The sequence below is a fragment of the Vigna umbellata genome, chromosome 4 (assembly GCF_029865625.1).
Source record: "Vigna umbellata cultivar VRB3 chromosome 4, Vumbellata_1.0, whole genome shotgun sequence".
NCBI classification, from domain to species: Eukaryota; Viridiplantae; Streptophyta; class Magnoliopsida; order Fabales; family Fabaceae; genus Vigna; species Vigna umbellata.
The window spans coordinates 37,887,829-37,909,312 of NC_142168.1; the positions used below are offsets into that span (position 1 = coordinate 37,887,829).

Genomic DNA, 21,484 nt, shown 5'->3' on the forward strand with positions numbered 1-21,484 from the left:
TTAAATCAATGTTATTTTAAGATGTGTACTCGATTTTCAATACTTATGATGTATTAAAAATATTTTATCGGAGAAATTGAAATTTCAAATTTTAGAAAAATAAATAAATGTTTTACGAATAAAGAGTGACACCCGAATCGGGGTATTACAACCTCCAAGTGAAATGGACGAAAAATGATACAAGGATTTGAACCTTAAACCTTTCCTTAACATACTAGACAACATATTGTTGACCTCGATTCCCCACACCGAAACACTTATTTAAAATACAAAATTACTGGCAAAAAAACTCATTAAACATAAATAAGACCTATCAAAGTTTTTTGTGTTAAATAATTTTAAAATTTATTTATAATTTTTAATGCATATTTTCATAATTTTACATAGAATTTGATAAGTTTTTTTTATCCAATTAAGGGTAACAAAACGGACCATCCTAACCCATTTAGTCTTATCTCGATATTGACCCGTAAAAAATGGTCGAATCAGACCGACCTTAAAATGGAAAATGGGTTCAACTTTACAACCCGACTTGCTCGTTGGTTGTTGGTCTACCAGGCTGGCCCAACTTTTTTTTATTTTTTATTTAATATAAAACATAAATTAACGTTTCAATTTGTTAGTCAATGAGAAATCATGCATGGTACTCGTACTTAGTTTAAAAGTGGCCCTTGAGGGAAAGTTTCCTATAAAGATTAAATGGAGAGATATCCCATTCTTTGAATTGGGGTCGCTTTGGGCTTTTTGAGAATGTTGATGTCACTGTTGAAGTGGAAATATGTACTATTTCAACCTTTTTTTCACGCGTGACTTTGAATCACCTTTCAATCTAATCAATATTTCAATTTTCCAAATCCATTAATGCATCCAATTTTGGGAATACTTTGTACCCAATCTAAGTAAACTTTTTGCACTTCTCCTTCACATTCATGCACCAAAATCTCTTTCTACTCTTTCAAAAATCTACCACCCAACACAATAAATCATTTCAAGGACCAATACTTCACAACTATTTGCAAAAGGGATTTCTGTACCTTTCTTACATTTCTTATTATGATGAATGATGATACGGTATTACTCTATTAAGATAACATTATTTAAATTTAAACCAGCTTTACTTCAACTTTTTATTCCAAACTCGTATAAATAAGTAAAACCATCTCAAAAACTAATAAAGTATTACACTTTTGTAGGTAAAAAAGGGACAAAACAGTTATGAATATTAAAAATATTGACATTAAAATTATATTTAATTACTCTTTTGGTTTTAGTTTTAGTCAAAATAATTAAATTGGTCTCCAAATTTTTTTATCTCTAATTTTTCTTTTTTAAAATTGATACAATTTTATAATTTTTTGTTAATATTATACCAACAATGTCAAATATATCTCATGCCACTTTGTGATTTTTTTTTGTGTTTTTTAATTTTTATTTTATTTAAAAAAAAATTATTCACATATTAAGTTTGTGTCGTAGCACATAGCACTCTTAATATGACGTGATAGTGATTATGTCATATACCTTATATTCAATTTATTTTCTATATTTATTTTTATTCAATTCAATCTTATTCTTTTTCAATGAAGCAATTTTACACCTCTCTAAATTTATACTAAATTTAATTTTTATATAAATGTTAAACTAATATTGAGAGAACCTAGAAAGGTACACCTCTCTAAATTTATACTAAATTTAATTTTTATATAAATGTTAAACTAATATTGAGAGAACCTAAAAAGGTGTATTTTAGGAGTGAAAGTGTTTTAAAATACTAAGACTCTATTATTTTAATAATAAAACGCTTTTATATAACTATAAAACTACTAGAGAGTCTCATTACTTAAAAACACTCTATTTCTCTATAAACTCTTTTATAAGAGTTTTCTCCTATTTCTCTAAGATTTCTCACAATTTGTTCACCCCTTTGAGGATTAGAGGTCATAGGATTTCTTCTTGTGACAAGCTCGCCAAGGTCAACCAATCAATTTCTTCTTTAGGGTAAGTTAGTTTTTAACCTCTTTCCTCGTCTTGTTTGTTTCATCTGGTTGAATGCAAGATTTTCCTGCTCGCATGTGTTCTTGTATCATCTTTCTTGAATCCATGCTCATCAATTTCTTTGTTGGCATGGTCGAATCGTTTTGATGTTGTCTCTAGGTGTAGAAAAAGGATAATCTGCAAGTTAGGAGGTGTCTTGACTTTTTAGGGTTTGTTGAGAAGCTGTCAAAGTAAGGGAAGTTAATCCTTAATTCTTTTGTAATGTTCTTTCTAATTTAATGAATTGGATTTGTAGTGAGCATGATTAATTTTACTTGTATGGTTTAAATGTTTGATTCATGATTTTGTTGGTTTGGACTTGGTTTTGTGTGATTAAGAGGGTTTATAATATAAGTAATTGGACAAATTGGTACGAGTTTCTATATTTAAAACTATTTTGAACCAAAGAACTAAGAAAGAAGTACTATTTTGACAATTGAGCATGTATAAGTTCCATCATAAACACAAAATACAAGTGTTGATATATGATATGACATTGAGCAGTACTAGACTAGCATTGAGCGCTAACTTCCTTGTGCAAGTTTGGAAGCATTTTTAGCTTGAGAATGTTGAGCGTCCATCTACATCGTTGAGGGTCCTGTTTTGTGAATGTTTTGGTACTGAACGACAACAAGACACTATTGAGCGCATCTTTGCACTAGATGTCTATAATATTTTAGCTCTAGGATATTGAGTGCAACGTTTTGCGAGAAGAATGACATTACCAGAATTGTTGTTAAGCGCCATGAAAGGTTTAGCATTAAGTGCTACCTCTGAGCGTCAATTTGTATGTTGGATCTATTTCTTTTTTTGGCTATTTAAAATATATTTATAATAAACTTTATGAATGCTTATTATTATTATTATTGTGTTTGATTAAAGTGATGATATTATTGCATACATGTATGGTGATATTCTAATACTTAAATAAAGGAATATTCTAATACTTTAATATCTATTTACATTCAAGCTGAGTAGAATGTGCTATATAAAAAATATCATAAGTCTTAATCTATAAATTTTGTCCAATTTTAAGTAACGAAGAAGATTAATCTTGTATGTGATTGGATGATAACCTCGTAACTAAGGCTTTACAAGACCTAAAAACCACCACAAGTATACACCTTCCATTCTACTAATGTCAGGAAACTATATCATATGAACTAAAGAAATAAATAGTGATACATATACCAAAGATATGTGTTAATAGTTTTATATAAAAATTTGATCTTTTTAAAAAGTCCATGTATAAAACAAAGTATGTATATATTTTATTATTATAATTTATCATTTTAGATAACTATATTAATATTATATATATATATATATATATATATATATATATATATATATATATATGTTTCTAGTCAGTATCATTAATTTTATAATATTTTTTTAATAATTTTATACGAATGAAATGTTATAAGTATTTTTCTTAAAATTAACACTTTACTAATGTTTTTAAAATATGTTTTAGTAATATAATTAAAGTTCATTTAAAATAAATTTCAAAAACATTGAATAAAAAAGTGAATTTTAATAAAAATATAGCATTAGATAAACTCATAGTAATTAGGTATCCCATTTGTTACAAACGTTATTACGAGTGTATTAATAATATATATACGATTATCTTTATCCAGGTTTTCTTTGTTAAACCCCTTTTTGTATCAGCTTTGGTTTTTTCATGTTACCGAGGTGAATTTACGTATGTTGTGATGACTTTTAAAAATAAAGTGGTCAATTATTTTTGTGACAATAATTATACATGATGATGACTTTGACGTTGTGATGCCTTAATATCTAAGTTTACACACCTCAGTCATGCATCAGCTGTTTATATGAAAATCATAGTGGTATATCTCAGACTCAAGAAAATATGTTTGACCAGAAAAAATCTAAATTACACACACTGCAGGAAGAAATCAAGCACGACAGCAGCAGTATTGAAAACAGACCGAACAAAAACTCTCCATCCCCAAAACTTAACCATCATCCGCATGTGCTCCTGCAGAATAATCAAACCATTCATTGTTATGATCGAATTCCTTGGCCAGAATCCAGGCACATTGAGGAGAAACACAACAGTTATCGACAGCCTTCGACTTATCATTGCAGTAAACCAGCTTCCTTGAGAGCACCTCTATAGTCTTCAACACTTTGTGCTCGCACCTGCATCCCCAGTCACATTAACAAAATAAGTTATTTAAGATGGATATTTTCAACACTCCTTCAGAACAGATAATAAAAAATCAAATTTAGCAGAATCGGTGCTATGAATCAATTGACACACCTCAGCTACACGAGTGCCGAAGTGATTCTCAATCTTCGACATGAGCCTTTCATCCTTTTGATCACATATCAGGTTAAATACAGCCCCTGTAGGATCAAAAGAAACAAACTGATAACTTAACTATTTTATACCAGCGCTGAAAATATGATTCATAACCCGAGGAAGAATGAAGTTATGAATCACTTTCTTTGGAATAAAAGGGTAAAGCAAAAAAAAGTGCATGAAGTGATACTGTGGCCAAACAGATACATATTAAAACTTAAACACCAGTCTGACCAGGGTGATCACTCAAACTAAATATCTGCTTTGTCCGGTAAGATGGAAAAAGAAAAAGAATTTAGAAGTAATAAAGTCTATAAGAACTACAGATTAATAGTCAATTTTTAAAATCTCCTTTGTCATCTGATTTTCAGGTGTCCTACCAACTCAACAGCCCACTAGCTAAAAATATTTCTAACCCCGTCAGAGTAATAATATATATTGAAACAAGTAGCACCACAAAAAAAAAGGAATTAGGGGGGCTCACTTAATACCTATGAAGCACCGACTCTGACACTGACACCACTAACACAGCTAATGACCAAAATATAGGACACCGTATAACTGCTGATACACACCCACAGCAAATGCATACATGTAATATAAGCATCAGGACAAAAGTCTCAACTGAGGATTAAGATTTTCATGTTGTAAAAACAAATTTGATAAAGTTTTCCTTGCAATAACATCTTTCACAGTAGAATCTTAAATAACAAACATGTAATCTTAATAGTTAAAATAACTACTTAAGTCCTTTTTATAAGCCTAAAAAATAAGTCATCCATTATTTCTAATATAGGTCGTCTTCTTTCAATTTCTTTTTGCTATTTTTAAATACAGTAGCGTCAGCCAAATCATGTCAAAGAGATGTAAGCCAGCAGAAAATTGTGACACAGTTGAATAGGGTTGGACATCTAATAGAAGTGTCTGACAAGTGTTCGGCACGGCACCACACTTTTCTACCAAGGTCTCAGTGCTTCCTAGCTTAATAATGCAACTTTAACAATTTCTTATAACTACACAAGAGTAAGCAGAGAAATCTGGAAATTACCTTTGCGCCCAAAGCGCCCAGCTCTGCCAACCCTATGCAAATACACTTCACAATCAGGCTCAGGTTCACGGGTATAGCTGGCAGTGTGTTTCATTGGAAGATCATAATTGATGACCAAATTAACCTAAATAAATATAAATAGTTAGGATGTAACCACATTTAAAAGATAAAAGGACAGACAAAAAGAGAAGAGTGGGAGAGAGAACCAACACAGTACCTGTTGCTGATCAAAGCCACGAGCAAGAAGATCAGTTGAAATAAGAACTTGAGTCAAACCATCTCTGAACTCCTTAACAATTTTCTCTCTCTCGTCATGACCAAGAGCACCTTGTATAGATGTAACCTCGTAGCCCATGTCAACAAGTGATTTATGCAACATTTGTGCACTATTTCTTGTACGCACAAATATGATGGTTTGCCCCACATTCTCTCCTATTTCAAATATGTAATCTTTTATCACTTCAATCTTCGCAAGTTCATCAGAACAGTAGACTTTATATTGCTTCACTGCATCTAAAGATAGTTCTTCTTTCTTTACAAAAAGTTTATTATGATCCTCTTTGACTGTCCTTGAAACGAAATTCTTGACGGTGTCATTAAATGTAGCAGAAAACAGAAGAACCTGGAGGTACACACAAGACCAATCAATTTTCTAGATAAAAAGAAACTCACTGCAGAAAGCTTTATTCAAATGCAGATCCAATAGTTATGTGGCTCCAAAATTGTGCAAATACAAATTGACTAGTATCAATCCATTAATATCAACCAAAAGAAGATGTAATCTTTATATCCATGTGATGTTGTTTGACTGAACAAGATATATTTCACTAGACTGTTTTCTCTTCTCGTAATATGAATGGATGGTTAACTTCATATCTTTCACACGTTATAAGAGGGCTCAAAGTGATTTAAGCTTTGCATGAACTAACGAATAGATATGCTGAAGAATAGGTGACTATAACTACGTATCATGTCTCTACACGTATGACTGCATGCACATGCAATCACCAGTCACTATATGGATGCAGAAATTTACCACACAAGTTGAAGAGGCTAAACGAATCAGAGAAACTAACACATCACTTGTAAAGTAATTGCATCAAGAAAAAATATATTATGCCGTTACTTAGCTTCCATTTGGTTTACTATAAAAAATCAATTTCACCCACTGCAGCACATGTTTCAATGTAAAATATATGGCTGAGTCTAATTGGAGCATATATCTCAGTCACGTAGACAAATCTATGAAATAATTTCTTGTGCAGATGGAGAATGGAGAGATATCATGATCCATGGAAGAACAACGTGAGAGAGAATTCAACCAACCTGACAATTAGAATTGACTTTTTCTATTTCTTTCATTATCCTCAGGGAATCATCTTTAAATCCATCCTGCAACATTGAAGTTAATAACAATCAAGACATGGAATATTTACCAGCAAATTTCTATTAAAAATAAGACAAATGAACATGTAACTATATGAACATGCCCGAACCTAAAACTGTGTAATGCTCAATCTCTGGCATGCACATTTATAAACTATAAATGAATAAATCGTAAAATCAAATGATTCACTACTACTAGTTCTCTATTCCTCTATATCCATGACAAACTGACAATCGACCCTGCAACACAATTACAGCACGCAAACCATTTTAAAGATAGCTTTAGCAGTTTCACTAGGTAATTCTTCAATAAAATGCAGTAACAATTCCAGGAAGAACGATACAGCCATGAACAGTGCACAATAGAATACGGATCATGAAAAATGGAGGAAGGCCAAAAATCAACTTTATGATATTTGGGACAATGTATGATGGGCAAAATGCAGTAGTCAAAGAGCAGTTGAAATATACATGAATCATATGTATAAAATTTTAGTTGTATGCAACTAAAAATAAGCTGCATAAATATTGGCATAGTAACATAAAATCAACTCAACAAGTCAAGAGGGAAGATCCCCAATCTCATATTGAAACAGTGGCAACAATCTTGGCCACAAAAGTTATAATTCAGCAACACAGTAGCACAGCAGCACCTCTCAATACTATTAAACTCAAGATTCTACCAAGGTTGGAGACAGGGTGAGAGCTTGTAACTCAAGGATTTCAAGATTCTATATTCCTACCTAAAATGAACAATTATACCCATAATATAATACACAATATACAATGCATGTGTATTAAAAAGAACATATATAAAGCAAATACTTGCAAAACCACTTCCTCAGACAAAAAACCCCAATATTAAACAAACGTAAATAAAAAAAATCATGATGACAATAATATCTTCAAATTAACAGAATCATATATTATTATGATTATGAGCAATTAAAGGAGAAAAACACTTAGGTCCAGTAAAAAATATCATAATTATATATTATATTATAATCGTTTTAAAAGTCACTGTAACAATCTTTGAACAATTTTACACACACACACACACACACACTTGGGTCCATTTAAAAACACTACGCAAATTGATGAAGAGACAAGAAAAGAAATTAATATAAAAAGAAGTTCCATTCGCAAATCAGATGAGAGAAACCTTGGGAAAAGAAGGACAAAGTGACTTTCAATTCTGTTTGCATGAAGCTCAGTTCGCAAGAGAGATACAACCAGCAGGGCCAAAGCTGCAATTGTAGAGCAGCATGGACATCCAACAGTTGCAAAAGATCTAGAACTTATGTGCAGTATGGAACAAGGGTCTCCTTCAAACAAGGACATAACTAAGAAGTGTTTTACCATTGGGGTTGAAAGAATTTTAGGGTTTTTTTACTGGAATTGGAAATCAAAGGGGCCCGTCCCAGAATTTTTGGGCACCTTGACTCGCTAGATTTTGTAAATCCCACTATTAGCACATGAAAGATCACATCATTCTCCCGATCCTGGTCAACTGTAATCCTACGCACAATCCAGCCCAAAGGACCTGCTCCCATGTGTAGAACATTACAACCCACAAGGTGCATTATAATTTTAACAAAACTGGCATCATAAATATTGTCTTGATAATATACGGGTTATGCAATCATGAATTGTTATGCATGGTAAGATTACTAACTCACCAGATAATTACTTAAAAGACATATCCAGAGTGATTTCTACCTAGGTGACGGTAAAGCTGTATCAAAATTAAACTCACAAATAAATGGTCAAGAAATGTGGTTTTCTACTACTACTACTACTACTACTACTACTACTACTACTACTACTACTACTGTTCTCTTGTGTCTAGCCTAACCAATCCTCCTATAAAGCACGGTAATAACAAGTTCAGTCAAGTGGGCAACGCAATAAAATTACCTCCGCAAGCATTTGATCTGCCTCGTCAAAAACAAGAATCTTCAACCTGGCGGCCCCAAGTTTCTTGAAGCTCATCCACTTCTTGATGGTGCCAGGGGTTCCGATCACCACCTGCGCCATAATCGGCGCCCTTTTCGCGATCGAGAGCGCATTGCTATCCGTCGGCACAGCGCATTCCGACGCAATCCCGGTGTACTTCCCCATCTTGCGGAGAACCTCGATGTTCTGATTAGCCAACTCCCGAGTAGGGCAGACACAGAGAGCCTGCGGCGCCTGCACCTTGGGATCGACGCGGCTGAGCATCCCAAGCACGAAGCACGTGGTCTTCCCAGACCCGTTGTGCGCCTGCGCGATGAGGTCGCGGTGCGGCGGGTTGAGGATCATCGGCAAACTTATCGCCTGGATCTTGCTCGGCTTCTGGAACTTCATCTCCACGTAGAGCCCTTTCAGAAGCTCCGGCGAGAGGTTTAAGTCCTCGAACTTCGCAGCCGACGTGTACGGCGTTTCTCCAGAGGTAACCTGACCACATTACAAAACCCTGACATTCAATTCAAAACCCTAACCGACTGTAAACAGAGAGAACAAGAAAGAGAGAAGTGTTGTGTTGCGAGTAAAACGAACCTTTTGGATGCTAGAATCTTCGGGGTCATCCAAGAGTTTGGGAGGGTTCTCATCGTTGTCTTCGATTTTTAATGAATCGAGGTTGACGGAAGATGCTTCAGTGGCGGTGGCGGTGGAGGAGGCTTCGGTTTCTTCGTCCGCTTCGTCAGCCCATCTTTTGGTAACTGGCGGCGGAGGGTCCACCGCGGTGGTGGTGGCGGCGGCGGTGGATGGTTCTGCCATGGTTCGGAAGAAGAATGCGACGGTAGCCAATTATACAAATGTTTGGGCCGAAAAAAATAATAATAATGTGTTCCTCCAATAGTAATAATAAATATAGTGAAGGTTGCGTTCCAATGACGGTGGCCAATAATACAAATGTTTGGGCCTACGTTATATGAACATTATCCACTTTTACTTCCTGCATCTCCACAGTTTATTTGCGCACCTCCAAAAACTTTTAAAATGATTTTTTTCTATTGAAAATATTAATCTTTCTGGAACAGATTTCTAAAATTTTCAAAATAAGATTTTTTAAACAAGATTTACGGGATAAACTTTATGGAATTAAATTTTTAAAACAAAATTTCTAGAATTAAATATATAGAACGAATGAAATATATTATGGAAAAGATTTTTCAAAATAGAATTTCTAAAACATAAATAATATTTTTTCAGAATATCCTTACATAAAATATATTTCAAAAAAAATCTTTTCAAAACATTTAGAATACAATTTTCAAAGCTTTCCGAATTAAGTACTTTTTTTCGCATTCTCTTTTTGTTCTAGAGCGTTCTTCCCTTCTTCCCCCTCTTCTTCTTTCTCTGCAGCTTCAGTGGTGTGGTGCTGTACTAAAAGGAGCTTGAGTTTTTATTTTCTATTATTGTGAAGGTACATTTAGCAATTATGAGAGTGAATGAAACAACAGTCACATATTTTTGGAAGAAAAAAAGTCTTTAATTGTGTAAAGTATAATATGTTTTTATTACTGCAAATATACTGCTGAAACTAAAACCATATATGTAAATAAATAAATGAACTTTTTAAGTAAATTAAACTTTGTCCTTAGCATAAAATTTACAAAGGTTAATATTGGTTCCTTATCATATATCTCCTTGAATATATCAAACTTATGTGTTATATGTATTCGGTCTTAATAATATGAACTTTCATCATAACGGCATAGTCGCTTATATATAGGTAAAAATAATTTCAGAAGAAATTGTGGATTAAGTTGATTAATCTAAAACCATGATTAATGTATGATTAGCATAATTATTAATCTAAAAAAATAATCAAGGTAATTAATGAAGGACGTTTATTAATTATAATATTTATTATCATCTAATGTACTTGACTGACCTAAGCATCAAAGTGTTTTTTTAGCCTTAACCTCATTTAGATTGAAAAGGATGATACATTTGGAATAAAGGAATAGAATGACTTTGTAACCGACTAGAAGGCAACCCAAAAGGAACAGAAAACATCATCCTATAGGTATGCAACACCACCACCAAGTATGATCCCATATCAATAAGTAAGTCTAACTGTTGGTCTTGAGAACAGTCCAATTGTTGGAATTATAATGTGAAGAGCTCAATTATGGCATATGTGTGATTCATTCTTTTGAGATGATTATACTAAGCTTGCACATGTAAGGTTGGTTGCTCTTTATGCAATGTGACAAATTGGTTTCCCAGGTAAAACTTCAATGTAAGAGTACTATAATCTAAAATGTGGGGACCAAGAGTAGCTAACCTGCAGACCCCAAAACTAAGTCAGCCCCAGTAACAGGTAATAAATACACTGGCAAGGTCAATGAATGACCCTGAATTTTGACTTCTAATTCCTTGACCAACCACTCAGGAAATAAGGAATTGTCATTTCGCACCAAAACTTGAAAATTTGGAATTGGTTCAATAAGAAACTTCAAACAATGAGCTATTTGTGGTTGCAAAAAATTATCACTCGAGCCACTGTCTAATAAATAACACTTGTACTGTTATGCCATTGACAGACCCCTGAAATTTCATTGTACCCAAAGCAGAGGTTCCTTTTAAAGCATTATAAGATAAATGATGCTCTTGGGACAGATGTAATTCAACGCTATGCTCAAGATTTGGAGGTTTTGGTGGTAATTCTCCAGAGTCCTCATCTTGTAAATGGAGAAGTAAATATTGTTTGTTGGGGCACCGATGGCTTGGAGAAAAATTTTTATCACACGTATAGTAAAGGCCTTTTTCTCTCTTAAGTTGCATCTTTGCTAGGCTTATTCTCTCAATATTGGTATTTCTGATGGTGGTGGTGAATGGAGCTATAGTAGGATTAAGAAGGAGGGGTGGTAAACTAGTGGATTTAATGGTTTAGCTTATAGGTAGGCTAGTGTTTGTGGCTTGTGTTTTGGCTGTTGGGTAGGGTTTATAATGTTTGGGTTTGGAAAGGTATTTCTCTTCACGCAACTTGGCCAAGGAAACAGAGCGAATCAAAGTTGAGGGCGATTGAGCAATCACATCCCTTCAAATATCTGGTTTTAAGCCTCCAATAAAACAATCTAATAAAGCTTCAATGGTGATACCTTGCACATGATTAGCCAGTGCAATGAATTAAACATAATAATCATGCACAAAAGTTGTTTGTGTTAATTTAAATAGGGAACACTCTAAGGGAGAGGGACCAAACTCCAATTCTAAGGCTCGAGTAAACGTAACCCATGAATGAAATGAATCATGACGAGTCATCATTTGATACCAAGGAACCATGTCCTTGTCCAAATGTATGACAACAATAGTTAATGATGATCGTCCAGAGTATTGTAATACGAAAAAGATTACTCTATCGGTAAGATCCACTACAAGACATCAAACCCATCAAACGGAAGAAAACTCAACTTACATTATGCACGTGAAACGGTGGGGAAGGGTTTGCGGATTTATGCTACAACAATGTATCAATAACAGACTCCAGGGTCTCAAATCTAGTGTCATGTTCTATATCTCGTGTCTCCATTACTTTTAGGATTCTCTTTACATCAACAGTTAGTTCTTTAAGGTGAGTATTCTCAACCATGACAATGAAAACACCAATGTAACAATACCAATGTACTAGGAAATTTTCAACCACACCAGAAAGGAATTAATAAGTAAGGATAAAAGAAACTTCTCTCAATGGTATTAAAATTTAATGCTCATAAAACATAAGAGTGTTATGAGCCATTTCCATAGCTGTACAGAGCAAATGATGTAAGAAAAACAAAGTGACCCAACCGAAAGAGAAAATGCAATGAGAAAGCAAAACATAAATGCAAAGAGAAAATACAAAGACTAGATCTTTAGACTAATAAAAATCCTCCAGCCTAGAGTTAGTTATTTTGTTTCTTGTACCCCTCCTTAATCCCTCATTAGTGGGATTTGTTGTCAAGTGTCTTTGGTGAGTTGTATCTTCAGTTGACCTTTCTGTTCCCGCTACACTTGTTACACAGCTTGAGTTCTAACATAATTGTAGATCTCAATGCAGAAATTTCCAAAATTTATGTTAATGGAATTGAAATTCGTCCTTTGAAAAAAAAAACTAATTATTCTGGATATAAATGAGTTGTTAACTGATGTAGTTTCTCCTCCTCCGGAAGATCACGAGGCTGATATAACCATTAAAGAGAAGGCAAGTAAGAATTGTTTTGTTCTTTGTTTTTATGAATCTAGTTTATTCTTATGCTAATTTTGATTAGGTTTGAATTTGATTTCAGTATTCAAGAGACCATTTTATCTCAATTTTTTGAAGTTTTTCTTCGAAAATTTTGAAGTTGGCATATGGTCTTCAAGACTGGAGTACTCTTCTAACTAGCTTTGGCATAAAGAGTATTCCAATTTTGAAGACCATATGCCAACTTCAAAATTTTCGAACCAAAACTTCAGAAAATCGAGATAAGATGGTCTCTTGAATACTGAAATCAAATTCAAACCTAATCAAAATTAGCATAAGAATAAACTAAATTCATAAAAGCAAAACAATTTTTACTTGTCCTCCCCTAAATGATTATATCAGCCTCGTGATTTTTTAGAGGAGGAGAAACTACATCAGCTAACAATCCATTTATATATAGAATAATTAGTCTTTTCTTCAAATGACGAATTTCAACTCCATTCACATAAATTTGGAAATTTCTGCACTGAGATCTGCAATTACTTCAGCCACCAGTCTTTTCTTCCGCTTTTTTTTCTTCGGCTTCCTAAGTTTTCTCAGTACTCACGATATTTCCTTTGATATCCATTATGTTATTTTTCTCTTACAAACATAGGCAACAATAATATTATTAAAATAAGTTACTAGAAAATTTATAGAGAAAAGTACAAATCATTCCAAACCACAATTAGTATTGTTATTTTTACAGTTCCCTCTCTTTTATATCAATGGCTTTATGAATGTTCAGAAAATTACTTTTTTTTTCTAAGACCCATATTCAGGAAACATGAAACAGATCAACAAAAGAATCAACATGAGGCAACATTAGCAAAACAGATAAAAATGCTAATCAAGAACAGATAAAAACAAACAAACAAAAAGAGTTTCTTGTTATTAGATATTTTCATGTATTTGTACACATTTTACAATTTTACCTTTCCTATCGTGTGATCACCACACAACAACACTTCACTTTGTTCAAAAAAAATTAGAACACACATATGACACTACATTTTCGTCCTCCATTATTTTATTTTCCTCTTATCTCATTTTTACTAGCACAACAAGCACCACCACAACAAACAGGTTAACATCAATCATTTCCCTACACAACCTGATATAATTATGAAAAATTGGAACACACCAATCATACAACACTTCACTGTGTTATTCTTGATCATTAAACTAAATGCATCAGTTCGATAGGTTGACTAGGAAAAAATAATACTTGACCGGCCAATCCATCCATCCCGCCAGTCCCATGAGTTTTAATACTAAGGGATTTTTAAGTTTTCAAAAGTTGAAGATAAAGATCAATAATTGAATTTCAATTATTTTTTAAAATATATCAATTATTAGAATCTTGATAAAAAAAATATATTGTATATGAATCACTTACATATTCTGCTCAATTGTATATATCTGCGAGATTAATTTGGAAAAATAATAAAAATATACAAAACAAACTATTTTTTGTTGGAAACATCTCTAATAAATTTTATGCAAAACTTTTATAGTAAATGAAATATATAGAATAATACATTTTAATTTCACTATATTTTAAATTGAAGTGGTGCAAGATGACACAATTTTAGTTTAATTTTAGTAAAAATCGTATTAGATTAACACTACTTCAATTTAGAATACTATGACTAAAAATCATGTCATCTTGGTACAGTTTGAACTTTAATTTATTTTGTAAGAGGTTATTTAATTTTTATATCGAAAAGCCAATAATTAGATAGTATATTTTGAAGAAGAAATATTAATATATTTTCTAAATTGTCAATTCCATGGAAATCATGCTAATAAAAAATTAAACATACTGTAAATAGTACTGAAAAGGCTATTTGTTATTAGAAATAAACATCTTGTTCAATAGAGATATGGAATACACAAAGAGATGAGAATCAACTTTTACCACAATTAAACAATTTTTTCCATTAGATAATTTAATATCAAAGTATGTATGAATATACAAGCCATGCATTATTTAAGATAGTTTATTTTGGGGTTAACCGACAATTTAAGCTAAAGGTTTCTATGAACATAAACACATAAAAAAGAAAGCCCTACCTAGGATTCAATAGTCAACCAATTTTAAAATGGACATGATTAGCTAAATCTTCAAGCAATGAGCAAAAATTAGTAGATAGTTGATATCAATGCTATATTTTATTTTCTTTAACCGCGTTCTATAAGAAGTTTTTTTTTAAGTCATTTTAATAAAGATTTAAAAAAAAAGTTAATCTTTTCTTTTTAATTTTCTCTACTAAAATTTCTTATAGAAAAGATTATTCAGACATAACCTTGAATTTGAGGCTCTCTTTCTGGAAAAAAAATATTCCAACCATGATCTGTTTTACAACACAGTAGCTGCTTCCTAAGTTAGAATAATGTCTCGTACACACAGCAGGAATCATAGGTGATAGACTTTTTTCCAGTTTTAGGTGGTGGAGAATCACTTTCTTTTGTGGGAAACAAAATTATCAAAGTGATGGGAAAAAGATGCCAATGTGCACAAAGACAATGATAGCAACTTCATTCAGGCACAAACAGAATCACCATATTTTCTCCATGTTGGTAATTTATAAGAAAGCAGAATTTACTTAATAAGAAACAAGAATGAACAGAAAATGTATCAAATTCACACACTAATTAGTTAACTGGATGATAACAGCAGATTTAAGAGATAATTGTTTTACAAAAAACAAATGTCCAATACTGACAACTCTTACTTTGATATGAACAACATCAAAGAAGTAACAGAAACTTTCACGAGTTCAAAGCAAGTTAGCTTTCCAGGCTGAAAGTACAAAGCCACTGGCATCACTGTTTGATATTTTATTCAAAATTAGAAGATACAGATCATTCACAACAGGTATGGATTTCCAAAGCAAAATGAAACAAAAAGTATATGATGCAAGTTAAGGTAAGTTTGACAACACAAAAAACCCCCTTCAAACTCTACATGCAGAGTTTCTAAAGACAATTCAAGGCAATCTACCTCTACTTTCTGCAGTACCTTCAGCTTGTAGGCCTCACAATAACTACTCCCAAAGCTAAGGTTTATTTTCCTATCATTTCTTTACAAAACAAGTGAAAAAGCTAGAAAATGTCTACTCCAGATTTTGTCAGCTGAGTGTGTTTGCAGAAGGTTTTTTCTCTTGAAGAGAGATCACAGTTTCAAAGGCACCAACCAATGCTTTAACCTTGCTCTTACGAGTTTCGGCTAGTTTACTTGCTGTTTCCTCAATTACATTATTGAATAGTCCCTGTGCATCTTTCTTGTCCTGCATATCTTGATGTCTTAAAATAACCTTCTCTGGAGCAGTTGCAACATCATTGCTGTCAGCACAGGTTTCGTGTCTTTCAAAGCTTTTTCGGGTGTCAACCTTAACATTGACCCTCCCACCCAACCCTTTTGCTCTCCGAAACTTAATCCTCCTTGGACTACTTATCTCAGTTTGATTTTCAACCACTTTTCCCCTTCTGAACTTCAATTTTACCATTTTGTTGTCCTTGTTTTTGGAATATGCCACCCCATTCTTTGTGCTCTTGCTTTTCCTCTCGTCTTCCAATGTCTTCTCCTTTTCTATGCATTCAACTTCATGGTTTCCTGAGAAAGAATCCTGCTCATCCTGCTCATATTCACTAGTTGTATATTCAGATTCCTCTTGGTCTCCTTCGGAAAAGGATTTGGAAATCGAGGATATTGATGACTTAGGTGATAACAACTGAGGGACGTATGATTCATCATCATAGTTTTCATTCTGATCAGATTGCAAAGGTTTGTTTTCACTTTCCATCTTGATGACATACAAAGTCTTTTCCTCTACCTCGTTGTTGTCGTCTTCCTTGTGCTCAACCCTTTTGGCAGTCTGCTGATGCTTAAGGTTAGATGCAATTTTCAGGCTCTTCAGCTTTCTTGAATTTACACTTGCAACTCTTCTGAGGGAAGCTCTGGGGGATAACAAAGCCTTCTGAGGTGCAATCAGTTTTTTTGAACCTTCTTTGGAGGACGTGGCCCCCTTTTCCAACTTGATCTTATTATATATTTGGCCATCATTCCCATCTGAGGTATTCATAGAAGATATTCGCTTCTTTCTAGCACTGCTTAAATTTAAAGAAGGCACACGTTTTTCAAATGACTTTGCTTCTTTACCTTTGAGAGAAGATAACTGTGAAGTTTTCACCACATAGGAAGATGGTTTTGATGAAGTTTTGACCTTGGAGATTGGTTTTGATGGATTCCCCATCTCATTGAAAGTAGGTTTTAATGGAGAGTCCATCTTATTGGCCATTGATTCTGATGGAACTTCCACCTTCCTGGAAGTTGATTTTGATGGAGCTTCCACTTTCCTAGAAGTTGGTTTTGATGGAGAATCCACTTTCCTAGATGTTGATTTTGATGGAGTTCCGACCTTTTTGGAAGCAGACTTTGATGGAGATTGGACCTCCTTCATTGAAGAAATTTCTTGTTTTGTTGAAGGAGATGTAAGAGACCTCACGACTGATGGTTTAACCTTGGCCAACCACAATTTTCTCTGGTTCACAATAACTTCGTTTCCTGATTCCTTTGGGCTGTCAAATGACTTTGTTATCAACTTCTGCTTAGAAGTGGCTGATGTATCAGAAATCATCTTGGAATCAACTGATTCTTTCAGTTTTCTTGTTGACACCTTTGTCAGCTTGGAATCTACGGATGCACTGAGCCTAGCAACTGATATCCCTGTTATCCCACCAACACCACCTTCTAAACTTTGATGAAGCTGTTTTCTCCTAGCTCTATAAGGTATAGAGCGTCTTTCCTTCATTTCTTGTTCATGTTTCTTCCCATATTTGCAAAAATCATGACAAGAACCGGTTGAAGCTCTGAGATAATTAGGAACAACTTTTTCAACACTGCTTCCAGAACTAGCTTTGTCAGGTAAATGCCTTCTTTTTTCAACCACGGGTGAGTTAGTCACTTCTGGGGTCGCTGGTAATTCTCCACTTTCATTGGCCATCTTGGAGATGAGATGAGCTAATGAGCAGAACAAGATTCAGACAACAATCCTGAAACAAAACAAAAAAGAAAACCAATGTTAAATACAGCTTATACATATAGAACAGAATGTTAAGCAATGGTGGATTCAAACTGCAAATACAAAACAAAAGCACATTCAATATTTCAGTATAACTAAGTTCAGAAACAAGAACAAACCACTTATGGTAGAAAGGAACGAAAATGCTTGTTCAAAGTTGTAGAGAGAAAGAATTTGCTTTTTAAAACCGATCTCAGTTTAGAGAAATTCTTTCCAAAACACAAACTACTGATCTCGTTTGAATTCAAACTTATAATCCGTGTCATCAAATGGAAATGCACAAAAGAAAAAACTTTTATACTGTTTCAAATCTGATTTTCTTCATTCGATCCACAACAATACACTCTCTTTTATCACTGTAAAATAAAATGTATGAAACTATTAATGTAACAGGAACCAACCATACAGCAACAAACAGAGAAAGGAAAAGAAGTCATCAAACAACCAAAAAGAAAAATCATGATGCCCCAGCAGGCAAACTACTGTTTCTCAAGCAAACTTCAATGAAACACATTTTCATGTCTTGTAAACATAGGTAATCTAAGACTACTTGTAATAATTGAGAAACAGTAAGCTCTGCCATTAACTGATCCTTTATAAAAAGAAGACACTCATCAAGCAAGCACATTAACCGAGCAACCAATCATCTAAGCAAATCAATGAAGAATTAGAAATGCAACAAATTTCACCCGCGTGCTGAGAATCAAATAATAATTCAATCAAAATCAAACGCAGCAGAATATTCATCCAAAAGCAAAACCATCACCAGATATTTATTTTGTTCAGCAAAAGTCACAACCAAACATCATAAAAAACACATTGAAAAACTTAATGGTGAAGAAAACTTCTTTCAAACACCACAACCATCAACGATGATCTTGAAACCGTATTTTGGAATCACGAGATGAAAATCAATTTTCTTTGTATAAAAATTAAAAATCAATATAAAAAAAGGCACCCAGACGAAAACCAATCCAATACAACAGAAGAAAAAAACCGAATCAGGGGAGGTTCAGAAATCCCATTTCAATCCACCAAAGATCAAATTTTCCAACAGACCCATTTGCATTTAGAGGATAACAAACCCGACCAAGATGATGAATTTTTATTAGGCAGGTGTAGGAGAACAAGCATACCTTGTTGTTTTCTGAGAAACAAAGGGTGGCTCTGAACAAGAAAAGAGAAAGAGAAAAAGGGAATAAAAAGAAAGTGAATAAGAAGATGAAGAAGAAAGGAGATGGGACCACTGGGAACAGAACGTGCAAGCAAGTTTTTTTTTTCTTCCCTCCTGTTGTTTCTGATTCGGGTTGCGTGTCTTCTCACTGCCTTGGTTTGTTACAGAATCCAAAGAGAGAGAAACAGAGAGAGACAGAAAGAGAATTGAAAGGTTCAATTTTTTTGCATTATTTTTGGGTCTTGGCCGAAATAAAACAAACGATGAGATTAGCAAAGTGTAATAAGAAATTCAACAATTAAAGAACAGGAATCAGAGGGAGCATTAAGAAACTTGAGAATGGCTGGTTGGTGGGTAGGTTGGTGAAAACCTTAAAATGGTATCTGAAATTTGCTCTGTAAAAGATCACCAACGAGAAAGAAAACAATGATGAAACATTGGTATTTTTTTTAAACCTATAAAAATGCTACCTTTTTCAATACTCTGTTTCCTCTTTTGAACGATTTGTGTGCTAAAAAGTGAAATAACAAAAACTGATTTTGCTTATTTTTGATAAATTTTGAGAATTGTTCAAATTACTTCAAGTCAAAGGCAAATTCAGTTTAACTCGTGTGTTGACCGAAGTTTGTGCCACCACCTAAGTACAATAAGGTCAAAATGCAACTCCATTTTTAGTGTATTTCCTATTTTAAGAATTTTTTAGTAATATTCAATAAAAAAAACAATTTAACATCAATATATTTAGCTCAACATGACACATCAATTCAAAGAAAACTTCACTCCAACTCATCATGTGAAGAACATATAGTTAATTTCACCTCCTAAATACTACAATCGAGTTCACCTTAAACAAGGTGGAATTGTATAATAAACAAAAATATTCTTTTCATTAATCTTCTGTATGTTTCTAAATTAATATTATTCATACATGTAGAAACTGAGAAAGGTAATTTTGTTTAGATTAAGTGATTTATAAAATATTGTGAGTAATAATTTATAAATAAATACTTCAGAAATTTTTCCTAACTTAAATATTTTAAGAAAATTATAATCAATTAAGTTTTAGATATAATATAACTAATATAAAATATTAATTATTTAGATTTCAAAGTCATTGAGTCAATTTGTGTATCTAATATATTGTCTTTTGAAGTCTAGATATCATATTTTGTCTTTAAAAATCAATTTAAAATGTAGAAAGAAAAAAATATCTAATTTGTCTTTATTGATATACTAAAATAATAATAAATACTTTAAAATAAAAACGATTAAAATATAGAATGATTGCGATTTATGAACTTTAATTGTGATTTATGAATTTTAATTCAACTTTCCAATTTAGTGGTGCAAAAGTATGTGTGGGATTGTCAACCTAATGAAAATTATAGAATGTAGGGTTTTGGACATTAAGTACTATGCCACGTCTTAATTGAATTTCCCTTTCAATTTAAAAGTGCGTTTCTTTGTATCTTTCACAATTTTTATGAAAAAAAAAGTTGTTTTATTTCCAAAACAATATGCTCATCACGTTTCACAAAGCCTTTTTAAGATTCAAGATTATGCAATCAAGATGGTTATATTTTATAAATAATTAATAATGTTTTTCTCTCTCTCTCTCTCTATATATATATATATATATATATATATATATATATATATATATATATATATATATATATATATATATATATATATATATATATATATATATATCTTTGAATACAATCTTATGAGACCTAGGTGAATATACAATGAACTCTCAAAATTTAATTCATCACATCACACATGATTAATAACTTTTAATACATTTAAATTTTTGCTAATACATTTAATACATCTTGAATTGTGAAATTAAAAATTTATATGATTTAGAGTTGCCTTTTTATGAAATTAATATCATTTAATACAAATAAAACACAAATAAGTTTTTTGATTTTTTTTATTTGACCAATAACTTATGAAAAAAATTCAACTTGAATGAACTTTGAAGTAAGTTAATTATTTTACCAAACTTATAAAAATATTAAAAGTTAGAAATGTCAATAAAACAATTCAATTATGATAAGATTACATTTATACTTAATTTTATAAAAGAAAACAAAAATGAATATGGAATATATGCATTATGTAGAAAATTCTAAACACAAGTTAACATCAATGAAAGCTGGTGGAAAAGAAATTATTGAGGAAAGTAAATGTTAAAACTAAAAATTCAAAACAATTT

The 21,484-nt window shown here is 32.5% G+C and overlaps 2 protein-coding genes across 2 annotated transcripts; both read right to left on the reverse strand.

Moving 5' to 3' along the window:
• Nucleotides 1-3,753: 3,753 nt before the first annotated feature.
• Nucleotides 3,754-9,628, reverse strand: LOC124826352 (DEAD-box ATP-dependent RNA helicase 38-like). Its single transcript, XM_088113836.1, has 7 exons — nucleotides 9,342-9,628; nucleotides 8,721-9,239; nucleotides 6,744-6,809; nucleotides 5,635-6,039; nucleotides 5,418-5,541; nucleotides 4,328-4,413; nucleotides 3,754-4,206 (listed from the first exon to the last, which is right to left on the reverse strand). The coding sequence occupies exons 1-7, from the start codon at nucleotides 9,561-9,563 to the stop codon at nucleotides 4,144-4,146; spliced, it is 1,485 nt and encodes a 494-aa protein (XP_087969962.1). The 5' UTR covers nucleotides 9,564-9,628; the 3' UTR covers nucleotides 3,754-4,143.
• A 6,178-nt stretch (nucleotides 9,629-15,806) lies between these two features.
• LOC148200103 (uncharacterized) lies at nucleotides 15,807-19,680 on the reverse strand. Its single transcript, XM_088111425.1, has 2 exons — nucleotides 19,223-19,680; nucleotides 15,807-18,057 (listed from the first exon to the last, which is right to left on the reverse strand). The coding sequence occupies exon 2, from the start codon at nucleotides 18,006-18,008 to the stop codon at nucleotides 16,134-16,136; it is 1,875 nt and encodes a 624-aa protein (XP_087967551.1). The 5' UTR covers nucleotides 18,009-18,057; nucleotides 19,223-19,680; the 3' UTR covers nucleotides 15,807-16,133.
• Nucleotides 19,681-21,484: the final 1,804 nt, after the last annotated feature.

What these genes read in the sequence shown, in the direction of transcription:
- LOC148200103 (XM_088111425.1), bottom strand. Translation starts at nt 18,008, where the DNA reads ATGGCCAATGAAAGTGGAGAATTACCAGCGACCCCAGAAGTGACTAAC.
- LOC124826352 (XM_088113836.1), bottom strand. Translation starts at nt 9,563, where the DNA reads ATGGCAGAACCATCCACCGCCGCCGCCACCACCACCGCGGTGGACCCT. An exon ending in AAGATTCTAGCATCCAAAAG is followed by an intron (nt 9,240 to 9,341) that starts GTTCGTTTTACT and finishes TAATGTGGTCAG; the next exon opens with GTTACCTCTGGAGAAACGCC. An exon ending in AAGTCAATTCTAATTGTCAG is followed by an intron (nt 6,040 to 6,743) that starts GTTGGTTGAATT and finishes GTGTACCTCCAG; the next exon opens with GTTCTTCTGTTTTCTGCTAC.